Below are 17,264 nucleotides of genomic sequence, written 5' to 3' on the forward strand. Positions count from 1 at the left end.
CTGAAATTCACAGACACCTACATGACGGGTTGGTCCTGATTTCGAATCTTGAACCAAGGCAAGTTTTTCGGCAATGAAAGAGTTTTCCATCTGAAAAATCTTTATGGTGGTTCTTGTGACTGCGCTACAAACGCGTAGGTGTCAATTTAGCTGTTTACCCTCCCGCCACTTTGTGGAATTCTGCATAAATAATTGCAAGGAACGTCTGAGGAAGGTAATAGTACTTGTATCTGCAAGGACAGTTATGTATATGAACTAAAAAATTGCGTTTGGTGGGGGTCTGTCCGAAAGCTAATACCTGGTTTAATTGTGGAGCAAGTTTTGGTCACAGGACACTTCCTTTGTCCGAGAGCCAAGACGTTTAGAGGCGTAAAAGGAAAAAAATGGGAAAAAATGCGAAGGCGCTGTCTTCATTCACAATTTCTTTTTCAAGTAACATCACCAATGTGTTCAATCACGAGTCTCGCGCAAACACAACAGGCCTTGCTATGCTTCACTGACATGTATTTAATATAGACAGTAGGTGAAATTTTGCTGGCCGATGCAGAACTTGAAAGACAACGGCCGCGTTCTGAAATCTTGTTGATTGTCTCGTCGGTAAGTTGGGGAACTTCACTACAGCCCTCAAGCAAATTATAAAAAAAAACACCCAGCTGTTCTATTTGACAAGACAAGGCAAGCCCAGTTCTATTTGACAAAGACAAGTTGGTGCTTTCCTCTGTTAGTGTACAGATTTATGGCCTCAGCTCATAATGTTCTTGCGGTGGTACCTCAAAGTTTTGGCCGAACTAGTACACCACTTTAATGAAGCAAGATGACGCAAAGCTCTTTGGCACTGCGTCATCCTGGTTGTAGTGTGCAAGAATATCCCTGGTCCGATTGTAGCCGAGGCAATTGCATCCTGATTGAGCTGGAATGTTAGAAGCCTGTGTCATTGGCGACGTTATTTCACGTTAAAGAACGGCTGAAAGAAAACAAAAACTGCCTCATTTCGAGCTATGACGACATCGGTTATATCTGTAGGTCAAAGGCCACGTCGGGTGCAACAACCAAAAGGCATTTTTATTGCAATGTTGAGCCCGGCCATCACGGCTGCAGCCATCGAAAACATATCTCTTAAACGAATCTGTCTCCCATTTCTTGCTGGTGCCTTCAAATTAAATTTCCAACCTATTCTTCTACATCGAGGTGGACGAGAACACACTGCAGCACCCATATGGCCATTGATGTGGCCTCTGGGATGCCTCTTCAGGCCTTTTCTTGGCATACTTCTAAGATGGCATGCTTCCTCCTTCTGAGCTTGTACCTGGTGTTGAAAGTAACGTGTAACGTACACATTCTTTACCAGGTTGCTCGTGGTCTGCGTACCAAGACCAAGTAATTTTTCGCTGGTGTTCTTTCCTCTTCTCTTTCTGTTTATCACTATTTCTGAAATCTAGCTGGGCCCAGAAATTCGCTTGTCTGAACTTTTCCCCTATCTTCACCACTTTCCGCAGTGAGTGAGACATTAGCAAAATCAAACACAAAGAGGTAGGCATGCTGATTCCTATTGACACTTCACTGAAATTCATTAAAGAGAAAGACCTGGAGTCTTTCGAAGAATTGATCGGGTTAGAAATTATCCTTGAGCGCCACGAAAACTGGTTGATTCAATGTTACTGTTTACCGCCCAGCATTCTCGTGCCTCGTTTAAGATGCCATGCCTTCCATTGAACTTGTGATATGTTCTCATAGTGTACTCAGAATAATTGTTCTTGAAGATTTCCACGCACCTAGAATTGGCTATTGCACCTTTCCTTTTTTACATAATAATTTAATTGAATTCCCTGATTCAACATAACAGAGTCGTCAATTTCAGAGGCAATGTCTTACACCTGTGTTGCAAACGATGAACACGTTAAAGTTTCATGGTCCCAAATTTTTCTTGTTCGTCCGGGCGAATTAGATTTCCCACTTAACGAGAGATTATCTGTATGCGCCGAAATAACGAGCTACAGATGTCACTTTAAACAATCTTCAAGATTTGCTTTGAAGATATGTGCATACATAGACTTGTCAGCCGTTGATTGAACACAAACCACTGACAAACCTAATGTTCATGATCAAGTTGAGCATTTTGCGGAGCGTGTATCAAGCGCATGCGTAACTTATTCCACAGTATACACCTAAACAACATAAATATCTTCACTGGTTCGCCCGTAAACCGGTTAAGACAATGAAGTATGCAAATCACGTGCAAAACATGGCTAAATCTTCGCTATGCAGCGAGTGGCAGCGAAAATTCCCGTTTTTCCTAGCTCTCTGCAATCCCTATATAAACAGTCCCACTGTTCATATATGGAAATACCAGGAAAAGAATGCTTCTGACAGGTTGGTTTAGTTTTCGAAATATTTACGAAAATGGTCTAGCAAAAGTGAACGATTCTTTCAGACTATTTGACTTGGATGGTGTTGAAATTCATGCCGTCACTGACTGCTTTGCCACGCATTTTCATTCGTTTATAGGGCTCCCGACTCTAACACTGACATCAGACTCAGCTTGAGGCAGTTAGCACATATAGCACTCAGTCGCTGGATGAAAAACGCAACTGATGAATGCATTAGGCACTTAGAACCGTCCTTATCATGCGACCCAGATGGCATCGCTTCCACCGTACTAGAGGCCTAAGGTAGTATATTTGCCCGATTACAGACTATGATAACTTTCTGAACACTTACACATTTGACAAGGTCGGGGGAAATTCGCGTGTTTTTTCAGCATTTAGGTCAGGCTACAAAGCTGATGTTTCTAATTCTCGCCCTATTTCTCTACTGTGTGCCACATCGAAGATCTTTCAGCTGAGTCTTCACAACGTATTGTATGCTAGCGTATAATTCATTAATTCCAAAGCAACACGAGTTTCTGGCAGGCCACTCAACTACCACAAATCTTGCTAGTTTTATAACGTGAATCTTCCACATATTTCCCAGAGAAAACAGTTTGTCGTAGTCTATACTCTGACCTGAGCAAGACTTTTAACGTAGTTGGCCACTCGCTGTTTTTGATTAAACTATCAAACTTTGATGTTGCCTCGTCTGCAGTGAATCTCCTGCACAGCTACCTGCTTTATAGATTATTTTATGGTGATTTCAATGGCCAAACGTCCTCCATATTAAAGTGTAATAAAGGGGTCAACAAACTGAATAATGACCCTATTCTGTGTTGTTTGGGTTGATTCTTGTAAGTTCACAGACAAGCTGGTGAAATTTGAGCGAGTTGGGTCGCACCGTTAGTTTATAATCAATTTTTTTTATAAACGAGTGAGTGCCCTGAGAGGGGGGGGGGGGGGCAACACTGGTGTGATCGCTAGCCATGACGTCACGAACCACTTGCTGGGTGAGCTGCTGTACGGCCTGCATTCCGGAGGACGATCGTGTCCGTAGTCAGACGCGCTTGCATGCAGTCTAACTTTTTATGTGTTGTTGAACGTGTCACTGGAACTAAATGACTTTCAGGGGTTGAAACGATGCGGCCGGGTCACCTATGTAGCGCTGGTTCTTGCAGCATGCAATTTCGTAGGTCAAAAAGTGCTCTGTTAATGTGCGATGCATATGCCGTTTACACTACGAATAAATATTTACTGAAACTCGTCGCAGACAGTGCCATAGTTAGGCGTCACACTTGCTATTTTTTTTACCGCAACCAAAAGCAATCGATAGAGTTCAAGCAAAGCTTCGGTCAAAATGTTTATTGTGAGTAATCCTAGTGCTGCACTGATATGCCGTTCACTTCGACTTATGTTTACATATGTCTCAAGCAACAACCAATGGAGAAAATATGGCCTGAACGGGAAGCATTGCTACGAACACCTAATTATTATGTTCAGCCCCGAAAGTCGTGCATGCATGTATGATAGCCAACAAAAGTCTGCACGTTTTGCCAATTCCGTGGCACTAAATACCACTTGCTCGCTAATTCAGCCTCGACAAACCCTTGTATTCCTTGTACTGGTGGTGGGCGGAGTTTACAGCCGATGACTTTTAGGGCTTACTTGGAACTGAAATAATCTCTTACAGTTCAGTTTTCACACGTGTAAAAGTGTATTTGACCATCTGCATTCGTTTCCCGCTGAAAACCGCCACTTGTTAGCTGACCATGTCATGACTCCTTTTCGTGGCTAGTGAAGTCTTTCAAGGGTCGGCATAAGGCCCACTCCTATTTTAAATAACGTTAGCAATGTTTCTTTCGCAATTTGCTATTCTTGTTTTCTCTTGTAAACTAATGATATTAGGATATTTAAGGCAATGCATTCAGTTAACGACTGTCGCTTGCTGCAGTCAGGTTCATGTCCTTTTTTGAATGGTGTGCTCACAATTGCATTTTTGTGAATACCTCAAAGACCAAATTTATTATTCACCCCGCCACGATGGTCTAGTGGCTAAGGTACTCAGCTGCTCACCCGAAGGTCACTGCATCGAATCCCGGCTGCGGCAGCTGCATTTTAGACGGCGGCGAAAATGTTGTAGGTCCATGTGCTCAGACATGAGTGCACGTTAAAGAACTCAAGGTGGTTGAAATTTCCGGAGCCCTCCATTACGGCGTCTCTCATATACATAAGGTGGTTTTGGGACGTTAAACCCCACATATCAATCATCAAACTAAATTTATGAGTATATATCTCGCAAAACATTCATCGTGTCATTTCCGTGTACTCTGTCAGTACCATGTTGTTACGTAAGGTTCATGAAATCAGTGATCTTGGTGTTCTCTTTGATAGCATGCTAAGGTTTTCTGCCGAAACGCAATGTGCTGCAATTTAAGGTTTTAGCTCTCTAGGCGGTGTTTGCAAAACCTTCCGAGAAATCAACTCTCCAACAGTCTTCCCCAAATTGTATATAAAGCAATATGCAGTCCTCAACATGAATATGCATCTCTCACTCGAAATGGCACTGCTAAATTCATGAGTAACGCCAATGCACGAGTCAAGAAGAAAATTCATAAGCATTTACAACCATCGTTTCGCTAGAAATGACTCTCTATTTTGTTGTAACATTGTCAGATTATTGTCAATGACATCACAGTACTGTCGACAAAATCACACTGACCTGGTGATAAATTCGAAACATTTCTTAGCGTTTGGCAGCCAGTTTGAGCGTCTATCTATCTATTTAGCCGGCTACTTCTAGTTGCTCTCATGATCATCCTCTTATCTTGGCGTAAACCAAAATTAGAGTGAGAGGGTGAGATGGTTTAGCAAACGTGATGTGCTGTTGATGACATGGACACTATGAAAATCCCGTCGCCTGCGTCATCAAAGCCTTTCCGCTGGACGTGTGGCACATACCCGGGAGCGGGTGCGTGCCACAGGTATGCATGCACGTATGTCCCACATGTTGCTAACAGTTTATGTATGCACAGGAACGGCGAGAACAAACATGGGTAATTTTAACGCGTGAGCGTTAAGAAAAATCAGACATCGATGTTGTTGGCCTCACGAATGCAAAGAATAAATGTCAGGGTCCCAGCAGGAATTGAACCTGAGCATTCTGCATGGCGATCAAGTATTCTAAAACACAGCCAGGCCAGCTCACTGAAGTACTTTTCAAATAGTTCGCGAAGTGTCAATTGCGGTTGCAGTGCTGGCTATTCCCCCCATTTTGCAAACAATACATATGTACTCCCACGACACAGTCGTCACGTCGGATTAACGTCAACTGCAGTTAGACGCCATTAGGTGAAGTTTATTGATCTAGCAGTATTCAGAGCTCCCATTCTCGGGAGCACGGTTGATTCATATCAAATTACCGCTTCTGGTCTTTCTAGTGTTCATGTTGCTGTTGGTATCATCACGCAACTGTAACCAACTGGTTATATAAAACAAATACGTTTTTTTAACATATGCATTTGAAAGCATTTGCACATACCTTCAGTGCCACTTCGTAAGAGGATGGGTTGCTGGGCGAGTAGGTGCATTGTCTGAAAATTAAAGTAGAGAGCAAAAAGGCGACAAACAAGAGACAAGTATGCAAAAATAGCACCCATCCCGTTTACTTGTCTCTTGTGTCCACTCTTTTGTAGCTATACTTCCATGTCCACATCGTAACGTTTACCTCAATAAGAACATCACAACATAGTCGTCTTCAATTCACATACTTCCCATAACATCAATTCGCAAATCACGTGGGATCTGCATAATTTTTTATTTACAAGGTAGTTCATGGTATCACGTACTGCCCTTTACTTCTCAGTTGTACTAATTTTTGGATTTCGCGTACACTACCCTGAGCGAATCGAACGTTTTATGTACCTGCTAATTTCCTTTAACACCCTGTCATTCACGGAGTAGAAAGTCTCGGCAATGTTAACTTCCTTGATCTTGAAGTTTTAATAGTATACACTCAATGTTCCTATCTCAGCTTTGCGCTGGCTTGAAACGGTTTTTCAGAATGCATACGTTCATTCTTTTTTCTGTCTTTCAGGAGGCCTTCCGCATTGTTTGGTATATTCCATGTTGTTTTTCGCTCTATCGCATTATTCTCGTCTTGTCTTTTTATTCTTCTCTTTTTGCGTTGATCTCTTTCTGTACGAGCTTATTTTTTTTTTATCTGTTCATCTGAAGACTGTATGAAATGGTGAATTTTTATCGTTGATTTTTGCATGCGGCCGCACAAAACCCCTATTGTTGTTCCTGGGCACGTCAAATAAGGTACTGATAATACTATTATTAGCAATGTTATATTACATTAGATATATTCATGTAGGTGCGAATGCGATCAGATATTAGACGGGTCACATTGTAATAAAATTGAAAACAGGCAGTGAACTTAATATATACTAGATTCCTTCCCTTCCAATTGGATGTGCCTGTTTCGTTCTTGAAACTTCACTACAACTTTGCGTTTGCCTGATTGTCTACACAACAAGTGCAACCGTTTACATATTGCTTCACCATTAGTGTGACTTTTAGTTCTTCATATTTCCTCTCTCATTTTGCAGGATACTATCTTCTCCTAGATGCTGAAGACACGTCGGCAAGATCACTTGGAAGTATACAGAGTGAGGCTCTCACCTTAGGTCCTGCTGTGTGCTTTAGACTCTACTACATCATGAGGCAGAACTGTGAGTGTTCTTTCGAAATGCTGTGTCTTCCTGGCTTTCTGATGATTTAATTTTTTTGACAATTTTCGCTCATATTGTGCAACACGTTGGATTTATTTGTGTTCACGTGTATTTCTGTTTCTTTAATTCTGAATGTGTTTCAGTGTGCAGTTGTAAGGCATTACAAACATTTTATATTACCACTCACATCATTTCATTATGGTCATAATTTAGTAGTCACATACTGCTCCCACATTGAATAAGTGATTGGTTGAGAATTATTAAAGTGAATACTATTGACGGAGTGAATTCAGGCCAGATTATTGCCTCGAACTTTCTAAAATATAATTTTCATTCATTTTTCATTCATAAATTCACTATTTCGTTGAGTAAACTTATCCCATTTACCGAATTTCTAATAGACAATAAGTTGTAATTTGAAAAAAAAAAAGAACTGAACGAAGCTTTTCAAAATCATTTCTTATCCAAAGAAGGGAGATGTTTATTGGTCTTAACAGGAATTTTGAAGGTGCTTGAGCCGTTGAAGGCTTATTAATTTTATCCTTCCAACTGTATATTGAACGAATAGATACAGAAAGGTTGTTTCTCGGATTCCAGCGGGAGCATCGTTGAGCGTTGGGTTTCTTGATGAGCATCACTACTTGGACGGGCGAGCAACGACAGTGAAAGCCACCACGCCGAGCCAGTGGACTTTACTCCAAGTGGAAAGAACTGAGCTCCCTCCCATTTTCACTGTAAGTGGCGTGTTCGCCTAAGTAATTCGTTAAGTGATTGGGAGCCAACCACCAGCGTTCATCTGCGCAACCTCATAGTACCCGATTAATAGTGGCTAATAAAAAAGTTGTTTATTTTATTACTAATGCTGCCACCTTCCTTTAAACTGATAGTTATGCTGCTACTTATGCTACTACAACTACTACTACTACTACTACTACTATTACCGTACTTTCGCGCTACTACCGTACCACTACTACTTCTACTAGTAGTAGTAGTAGTAGTAGTAGCAGAGTAGTAAGTACACCTCAGTGGAACAGTGGCTACGGTATTTAGCCGTTGACCCAAAAATCCCGGGTCTGATCCCGGCCCTCGTGGTCGCATTTGGATGGACGCAACATAGGCCCGGGTTCAGGAACATCTATGGCTCGGGTTTAGAGCAGGTTAAGGAACACCAGACGGTCGTCTCTCATAATCATATTGAGGTGACGGGACATAAGGCGCTAAGACATAATATTGCTGCTACCTATAATAATAACAATATTACTATCATTAGTATATTAATTATATGAATAGTATTATTGGTAATATTATTATAGTAGTATTAATTATTTTATCATTGTTTCTAATAAGATTATTATATTATTCGTCATAAAAAGAATAATGGTGATCAAATAATCAATCATTAATTTAATGTGCCCTGGAAAAACAAAAAGTCCTAATGCAAGCGCAATCAAAAATCAAACCATACAAATAAGGAAAACAATACAGAGAGTGTTCAGAAAAATCTGGTGAATAGTGAAAACACACAGAGAAAAGAAATCAGCCCAAAATGGGAAGAATTAGAATACAAGACAAAAATCACGAAAATGAAGTTAAAATAAGAAAAATATACACAACTATGTAGAAACCTTCCTGAAAGAGGGAAAAGGGAATAGCCTGTACTTTGTTAAAAACTATGCTAAGACAGTAGAAAACTAACATAAAAACAATGACACCTGACAAACTTTGACATCACGAAAGTTAACATTACAGGAACTTTGTATTTTGTGAACTGTAGAGTGTTCAGAGAAGTTGGCAGGTGCATGAAATGAACGATTCTTTCTGGTTAGCTTACGCAAAATAAGAAAATCTACACAACTCAGACGTAAGAGGCAGGATACTATATCTTAAACTATTTCGTAAAGAAAGAATAGGTCACCGTGATTTCGTCGGCAGCCAAGTCATCGCAATGATAATAATCTGGCAGCGTTGGAACGAGATCCGGAGTCATTTCGACAGAAAGGGTGTTCGTATATATACTGATGACTATTTTTGTGGACTCGCTCGATGGGGTCACTGCAATTCCAGATCACAGACGCATATTCAAGTTGAGGAAGACATATTGTGTTGGGAAGTTTGTGGAACGCTATAGGAGAACTAAATTCTCGAGAGAAATATGCAGGCGCAGCTGAGAGAACGAAGACCACGCATGGCAGCACGTTTTGTGGAAGCAAAAAAAAAATAGCATGTTATCAAAAAGAACAGCAAGATGACTGAATTCATAAACCTCGCCTAAGGACATGGTAGTGGCACAGTATAGAAATGAAACGATACATGTTTTGTGACAGATACTCATTATTATTAATAAGTAGTCCCAACTTGATACTTTCAGATAAGGTCAATTTGTTTAAAATATATTTATCCCCCCTCGCTCGCGGTCAGTTTCCTTTGAGACTCAAATGCCTCTTGAACCTGGTAACTGAGGGATTTCAACAGTAATGCTGGCACTCGCAACATCGGTTACATATATTTGCCTTGACAGAAGTTTTCGTTTATGCTGATACTTTAACAAAAACATGGAAGAAAAGTGCATGTATCTAAGTTTTATGCTACTAACTCTTTAATCCCATCATTGTTCTGGAATCTCCAGCCTCTTCCTAATGCATCTTCATTTCGTGGCGCTCAAGAAACTCGAGTGTTACGGTGAGACACAAACCCGCTAATATTTTCAAATAACATATGACGGGCGCATTCAGCACATCTGTGTTCACGCTAGGAGCACTTAAGTGAAATGTTAAAGGGCCACTCACCACCCCGCGTTCATAGACCGGAGGGGGGGGGGGAGAATTTTCTCCTATCCTTCATACACACGTTGCATTCTCCTCGCCCCTTAGTTCTTGAATGTACGTGAACAATATCAGCACTGAGCGCTAGAGCCTATCGAAATTTGGCGCTTCTCGGCTTCACGCTGTTATCATCACTTGCGCAGTTATAAACATAAAAAATGAAGTTTAAGCAGTTGATTGTGCACAATGTTCATGCGAAACAAAGAAGAACGGATGGGCGACTGCATGGCAAAGCAGAGCAGGAGACGAATTACATGTGATATTTAGCGTACATCAACGAATCGAAAGCATGTACGTTGTAGACGTCACAAAAACTACTGTCTTTATCACACTATAGTGCGCCAAGAAGGACGAGAAATATCAGGAGAGAATATTGCGCTCTTTTTGATATTTTGAGATCCTGGTGAGTGGCCCTTTAACAGGAAATCTTCTTTTGAAATTCAACTTTATTATAGTGTGATCTAATGTTACCTTGTTATTCCTGATAATTTTCGACCTTGGTCTAGCAGGTCTCTCTTCGTGACATTTAATATATACACTATAAACTTGGAGGTCGGGCCAAAAAAAAATTTAAACAACTTTGTATTCATTGGTGTGTGTAGGGCATGCCACTTGCTGTCATGGCTAATCGATAATCAGTATTGCCTTTCTTTTCAACACAAGAGCTGCCAGGCATTTTAACCATCACTTACGCTCCGCTTAGTATGCAGGTGGTATGTGGCCGTTCATAGACATATTCAGGCTGCTGAGATAATTAAGAGTGAATACAGTTCCACTTGAACTAACACCAGTAGCGCTCCATCTGCTAGGCATGGAATAGTTTGCACTGTACGTGGTGCAAGGAATAGAGCTATTTTAATTAATAATATGTTTTGTTTGTTTAACACTACCTTTTCTAGTACACGAAAGTAGAGTTTTTAGGGGCGAAGCTCCTTAGGGCGTGGGCTGTGCGTCCCCTGTAGCCTGTATGTAGCCACCTCTAGTTTAGTTCTTGCAGTGTTCACTAGATGGCGGTACCGTCCCCTGTATGTAGCCACCTCTAGTTTAGTTCTTGCAGTGTTCACTAGATGGCGGTACCGTCTCCTGTATGTAGCCACCTCTCGTTTAGTTCTTGTAGTGTTTACTAGATGGTTGTACTTGTAGCTGATGATGAAAAGATGCAAGATGTTATAAACTAGAAAGCGGTACTTGTAGTTAATGAAAGACGCGAGGTCTTATAAAATAGGAATGATGTCACATATGGCGCGTGTCATTGGTTGAAGGCAATCGTTCGATTTAGTGCGGCGACGTACGCTAGGGTGAGCGTTGTAATAAAATCCGTTCGCTGTTGGCGCGCGCTCGGAGTCGCCGGATGGATAAGGCTGCACAGCGGAGAGAGCGCAAGGCACAGACCATAAAGCCGTCATAATGAAGGGACATCGCAATCCATCCATCGTCTAAGAACAAATAAAAGTTGATTTGTGTATATACACACACAGCGTTTCTCACGTCTTTACATGATGATCAACTGGGCGAATTACACGGAAGATTCACAGTTTACCGATGAATCCCTCCGGAGCTTCGCCCATTCATCATCATTCACCCCGTGAATATTCCGTAATTTTTTTACACTACCTTTTCTAGTACACGAAAGTAGAGTTTTTTGTGACACTCTGAATATATGATAAGTCCAACTTTTCTCACTAGTATACCATAGAGGTTTTTTTCAACGCTCTACAGATGTGGTTGTAAATTTAAATGTAATGTGTAAAGGTAAATTGAGATGTGTTGTAAATGTTTGCAAATGTTTGTAATTGTCTTGTTAGTTACAGCCAAAATTCTTTTGAACAAGAGATGATTAGGCGGGACAAGTGCGCGCATGTAAACAGATGATTTGTACAAGGTCACATAAGGTATCCTCAGTGCGCTCACACTAGAATGGTCTAAGTAAGAAATTATAAACAATTTTAATTACATAAATCAGATGAAAGCGAGATTGTTCACAGCATTTTTACAACGTGATAATATCAGTCTTACGTGGTAATCGTGAAAATGTCAGTAAAACTTGAATAATAAAACAAGCAATTTTTCTTGTATGAGGTAAATGTTGCTTTATTAGCCCATCATTGTATTTGATTGATTTATGTGTGGAGTGTAACGTCTAGAAACCTCCAAATGACCATAAAAGACGCTGTAGTGAAAAGCGCCAGAAATTTCTACCATCTGGGACTGTTTAACATGCACGCAAATGCGATCACAAGCGCCTACAGCATTTTCGCCTGCATCGAAAATGTAGTATTTTCATCCCGGCCAGAAGGATAGGCTTGAGGAATTATCGACTGTTTAGGTTAGAAACGCTCATCAGTGAATGACGTATCCTCCATAGTCTGTATGGCATCAAATTTTAAATTGTGCCCACGAATATTTTTTTTCTAAAAATTTTGTTGTGCTACAGGGGTTTATCAATGTCTGCAGTGACTTCACAGTGGCTTTTTCACAGGGGCTACGAGTGACAGTAGAAATGAGCATTTTTTTTTTTCGTTTGCAATTGTGCAGATGTCAGCGTAAGGTTTGATGTACCTTTCTTTTGCCCAGATTATTATTACTGGCCGCACTGAACAAGGCAGCAGTGACATCGCCATTGATGACATTGACGTGCGTTCTGGCAGGTGCGCGACAGCCGAGCCTGATCCAGAAGCCTCCATGCCCCGTACGTAGACGCTCCTGCGGAGCATGCCGACTTTAAATATACCTTGACTCGAAATGTACGATGCTATCTGTTTCTGAATTATTAGATGAGAGCAAAACAAAAGCTGCAACACGAGCTTATTCACAGATGTTTGTTTCGATTCCTTTGCAGTATTCAAAAGCAACATATACCACGTAAGGAATAAGGTGTATTACTCCCGCAGCGCTTGATTTTGTGATTTTGTTAGGAATGGTGGGGAATGGCTCGACGTTGCAACACGACTTTTTTCACGCTTGTTTGTTTTGTTTCCTGTACTGTAGTCAAAATTAACAGATACCATAAATAAATGCTGTGCAATGATTTGGCTGTCTGTGCATGATTTTGTGAGTGGTGAAGGATTGAGTAACATTGAAATTGAGTGGATATTAAAAAGAACGAATGACGAGTAAGTGGAAAGGTTGCAACCGAGTATAAGCAATCATTTCTGTTACTTTTTTGTCAAAGCGAAAGGTCGAGAACTTTTCTTATCTTCAAGGTTACGAGTAAGCCCTTGTGTTTGCATATGCATAAATATTCTTTGATAGCAGCGCTCGTCCTACGCTGGTTATTTGCACTAGCAGCAATGCTTATTGCTCATTTCGCATGACAAAGTAAGTTTGGACGCTAGCGTGCAAGTAGATATATCTGATATATTTATATACACAATATGAGTCAATCTGAGCTTTACAAAATAGCACTAAGGTAGAAAAATATAAACTATCTGGGGAATGTATCTCGCAATGATGATTGACCACTCTTTGAGTATTTTTCCCTAAGAAATGTTCACAAGTTCAGCAAAACAGCACAGCCGGGAAGTGTCGTCAGCAAAAGTCATAAGAATAGGCCGGCAGACTGACTCCTGAGTCGACTCATCGCACTTACCTAGATTCAGGTCAAGCCGTCAGTCTGAGTGAGTGTGAGTGTGTCTGGCAGAGAAAAATTTTAGTGAGTTTAAGTCTGGTTCACGAAAAGTTTGGTGAGTCTGAGTGTGAGGAACAAAATGTATTCTTTGAGTGAGTGTGAGCAAGCTCCACATTTTCGCCAACCTCTGATTATAAGTAATTGTTTTCATGACGTTAGTGTTTTTAATCATCCAGAAGTCACTGATGCATTCACAACGTTTGCCGCATATTCCACGTTGTCTTAAATAAAGAAAAATATCAGCTCGACTTGTACTCTTGTACATAAAGCAGCCTGTCACCCTAGTGTACCTTTGAAAATATTCATGAGTAGGATGTGTAAGATGAAAGGTCTGCATAACACATTGATTTCGTTTGTGGTATGCACAAGTTCAAAATCTACAATATTATTATGTGTATTAATTGTAATGAATCTACAATTTATTATAAAGATGTTTCTTTCTGATTACAGTACTGATGAGTGCTAGCTGAGTCCACTTTGGCGGCTTACACAAAGCTTCCGGCTATATGCGACTTATTCAGGAAAGTCATTTTTTATTCATCACTTTTTTCAGCAACCACCGAAGCAGACAGCCCAGCTACATCACATGTGACCGAGCCGATGCCTTCAAAGCAACCAGCCCCAGCAGGTAATCAAAGTGCTGGTTTCTTTTTCTTATGTCTCCCATTCTGTAGCAAAAGAAAACATTCTTACAGTCACCGTTAATTGTGAGCAGCTTCAACTTCGGCAGTTTATCTAATGGCGTCCCTACTACTCCCTTGTAGGCATGTAGACGCATGACACTTTTTACTCTGTAATTTCGTTCCTTTCCGAAAAAGAAAATTGCCAGACACAATGTCCACTTCTACCTAACTTGCTATTTTTTTTCTTTACAAAATACTGCAGGTCATGTAGCCCATGCAGGAGGGGCAGGGTACAACATAAATGCATCGACAAAGCACAATTGAATATCATAATTAGGTCAGGTAACAATAAAAAACAACTGTAAATAAAATATAATTAGGAAATTGGGAAGAAGTAATTCTGTATTGATTCAGTCGACTCCAGATTATCAATAGTTATTAGGTTCCATTCTTCTATAATGCGGGGAAAAAAGAATATTTAAAGAGGTTAGATCTGGCAACATAAGGGAAGAGTGTGAGGGGATGGGAATGACGGGTTTTCCTAGTCTCAGAAAGGAATATGTAAGGACTGGGATCTATAAAAAGTTTACGATTTAACAAAGAATGGAGTAACTTCAGTCGGGATATTTTGCGCCTCATTTGAAGGGTGTGAAAACCGTTAGAACGTATAAGATCCGTTACAGAATCCTCACGGCTGTATTTAGAAAAATGAATCGCATGGCTTTTTTGTGTATTTTTTCAAGACAATGAATATTGGCTTTGGTGAAAGGATCCCAAATAATGGAGGCGTATTCTAACTTGGGTCTGATAAAAGTTGTATAGGCTAAAGTTTTCACGTCATGGGATGCATGTTCAAGCTTGTGTCGAAATAGACATATTTTCTGAAGGCTGAAGAGGCGGTGTTAGAAATGTGGGGGCTCCAGTTGAGGTTGTTAGTAATGGTAATTCAAAGATAATTGTACTCCTTAACTTCAATCAATGGGTTTTGGCCAATGGAGTATGAAAACATCAGGAGTACTGTTTTTTTTTTAGTTATACGCAGGAGCACAGACTTAGAAGAATTTAGTTTCATGCCCCATTTATTGATCCGCTTAAATATACTGTTTAAGGCTGCACTAAGCAAGAATTGGTCTTCAACTGTATTGATTTCGTTAAAAATAACGCAGTCATCTGCGAAAAAACGAATATTTACTGGGGCTTGTATGACATCGGCTATGTCGTTGCAATAAATAAGGAATAATAGTGGGTCAAGTACACTTTCCTGAGGGACCTCTGAGGTTACCGGAAAGAGTCAGATTGTTGTCTGTCAATGATAACACATTGTTTCCACTGTTTCCGATGCATTAAATAAGCAGATAATCATAATAGGATGAAGCCAGGAAAACCAAGAAACTGTAATTTGCAGATTAATTTGTCATGAGGAACTACATCAAGGCTTGCCTTTTGAAAATCTAGAAAAATAACGTCCACCTCTGTCAAGAACGGAAGCGAAAGAATGTATGACCTTACCTAATTGGGTGATTGTCAAAAGACCCTTCCTAAAGCCATGTTGAAAAGGAGTTAGAATGTCATGCTCATTTAAGAAGTTATTTTTGTAATCCGAAACGATATGCTCAATCGTTTTGCAAGACGATGATAAAATAGAAATCGGACGGTACGTTAAGACTGAAGATGGGTCGCCCTTTTTTAAAATTGGTACAATGCATGCAATTTTCCAGCTGGGTGGAAGTATCGCGGATTCTAGAGAGACCTGAAAGATTGCGACGAGAAATTTGCTTATTGGTTCAGCGTAACGCCGGAGGAAGGAGTTGAGAATGCCATCAGGACCGACGGAAGATTTCGTCTTCAATCGTAGAAGCATGTTAAGCACACCTTAGAAATATTGATATTTGAAAAGGAGGACCGTGAAATTTGAAAGAAAGGTTGAGTAGGCGGGGAGAAGACACTATGAATGTGGGCATTTAAATGGTTAGCAAAGCTTTTGGGACAGTTATTGCAGTACCGTCGTGGGTAATGCTCCTTATCGATTTCTTTTGCTCCTTAATAAAGTTCCAAAACTTCTGTGGATCTTCCCTTATAAAGTTAGATAAAGTGTTGCTGAAATAAAACTTCTTTGCTTTCGTAATAGATTCCGACAGAGATGTACGAACAGTGGTTAAATTAACGGCACCAGCTCCTGTTTTTGTATTCGTTTGGCTTTACGTTTTAACTGAATGGTACGCCTGTTCATCCAAGATGCGTGTTTAGTTGGTTTTACACGTTTGTTCGGTATGAACTGATCTATGCAGAATAAGCACATGGCTTTAAACTTGGTTCAAAGCTCAAGGACGTCACTTGTGTGAAATTCACAAAAGCAAGTGTCACAGGTCCCCTTAATTAGGGAGGCGATCGCCGGGCTAATTCCAAGGGCCGAAATATGGCCCCCCGAACTGCACCACGAAAGCGTGGACAATTCAGAAGTGGTCCTATTTGGCACGCCAGCAGACGCCGACGGTGGCCCAAAGAACAAGTCGGAGCCGAAAGTTGATAAACAAAACAAAATTATATTCTCAAATATGGCAGATCAAATCGATACAAAAATATGCACACTTGACAATAGTTGAATACGATATGTCAACAATCTAACAACGTACTACACAGTAAAATCAGCCACACTCGTAACAACGGACACAAACAACAATACGCACTAACATGCAATCGCATGCATCGAACAACTAAGACACTTAAAGACTAAAGAGTTCGAAAACTTATTCAGTCCAAAGTCCTTGGAACAAAAGTCTGAATGATACTCTTCCAAGAATCACTCACTCAAAGTCCAGCGCTGTTGTCGTTCCGCTGCCCCCGAAGTTTCTCTTCCAGGAAACCTCGCGTCTTCAAGTGGCCACTCTCTAAGCACCAAACTTTTTCGCCGGTAACACGTCGGCTTCCCACGCGCAGCTGTTGCCACGCGTCTTCGCTCGCTGGCGGTAGACACACACTTTTGCCTGTAGCACGGGTCTTCATCCCTCAGGTGGAAATCCTCTTCATTACCTGCTTTGTCGCTAAGGACAAAATCGTCGCCGACGACACGGTGGTAACACCCTACGGACTCT

The 17,264-nt window shown here is 40.7% G+C and overlaps 1 protein-coding gene across 1 annotated transcript in view; it reads left to right on the forward strand.

Moving 5' to 3' along the window:
* Nucleotides 1-17,264, forward strand: part of LOC119169735 (MAM and LDL-receptor class A domain-containing protein 1) — a 269,301-nt gene that overhangs the window by 220,804 nt on the left and 31,233 nt on the right. The window contains exons 56-59 of the mRNA XM_075886845.1: nt 6,977-7,099; nt 7,697-7,833; nt 12,496-12,610; nt 14,103-14,177. Coding sequence (XP_075742960.1) covers nt 6,977-7,099; nt 7,697-7,833; nt 12,496-12,610; nt 14,103-14,177 — 450 coding nt within the window. The remainder of the gene's footprint in view (nt 1-6,976; nt 7,100-7,696; nt 7,834-12,495; nt 12,611-14,102; nt 14,178-17,264) is intronic.

This window comes from Rhipicephalus microplus, chromosome 2 (assembly GCF_043290135.1).
Source record: "Rhipicephalus microplus isolate Deutch F79 chromosome 2, USDA_Rmic, whole genome shotgun sequence".
NCBI lineage: Eukaryota > Metazoa > Arthropoda > Arachnida > Ixodida > Ixodidae > Rhipicephalus > Rhipicephalus microplus.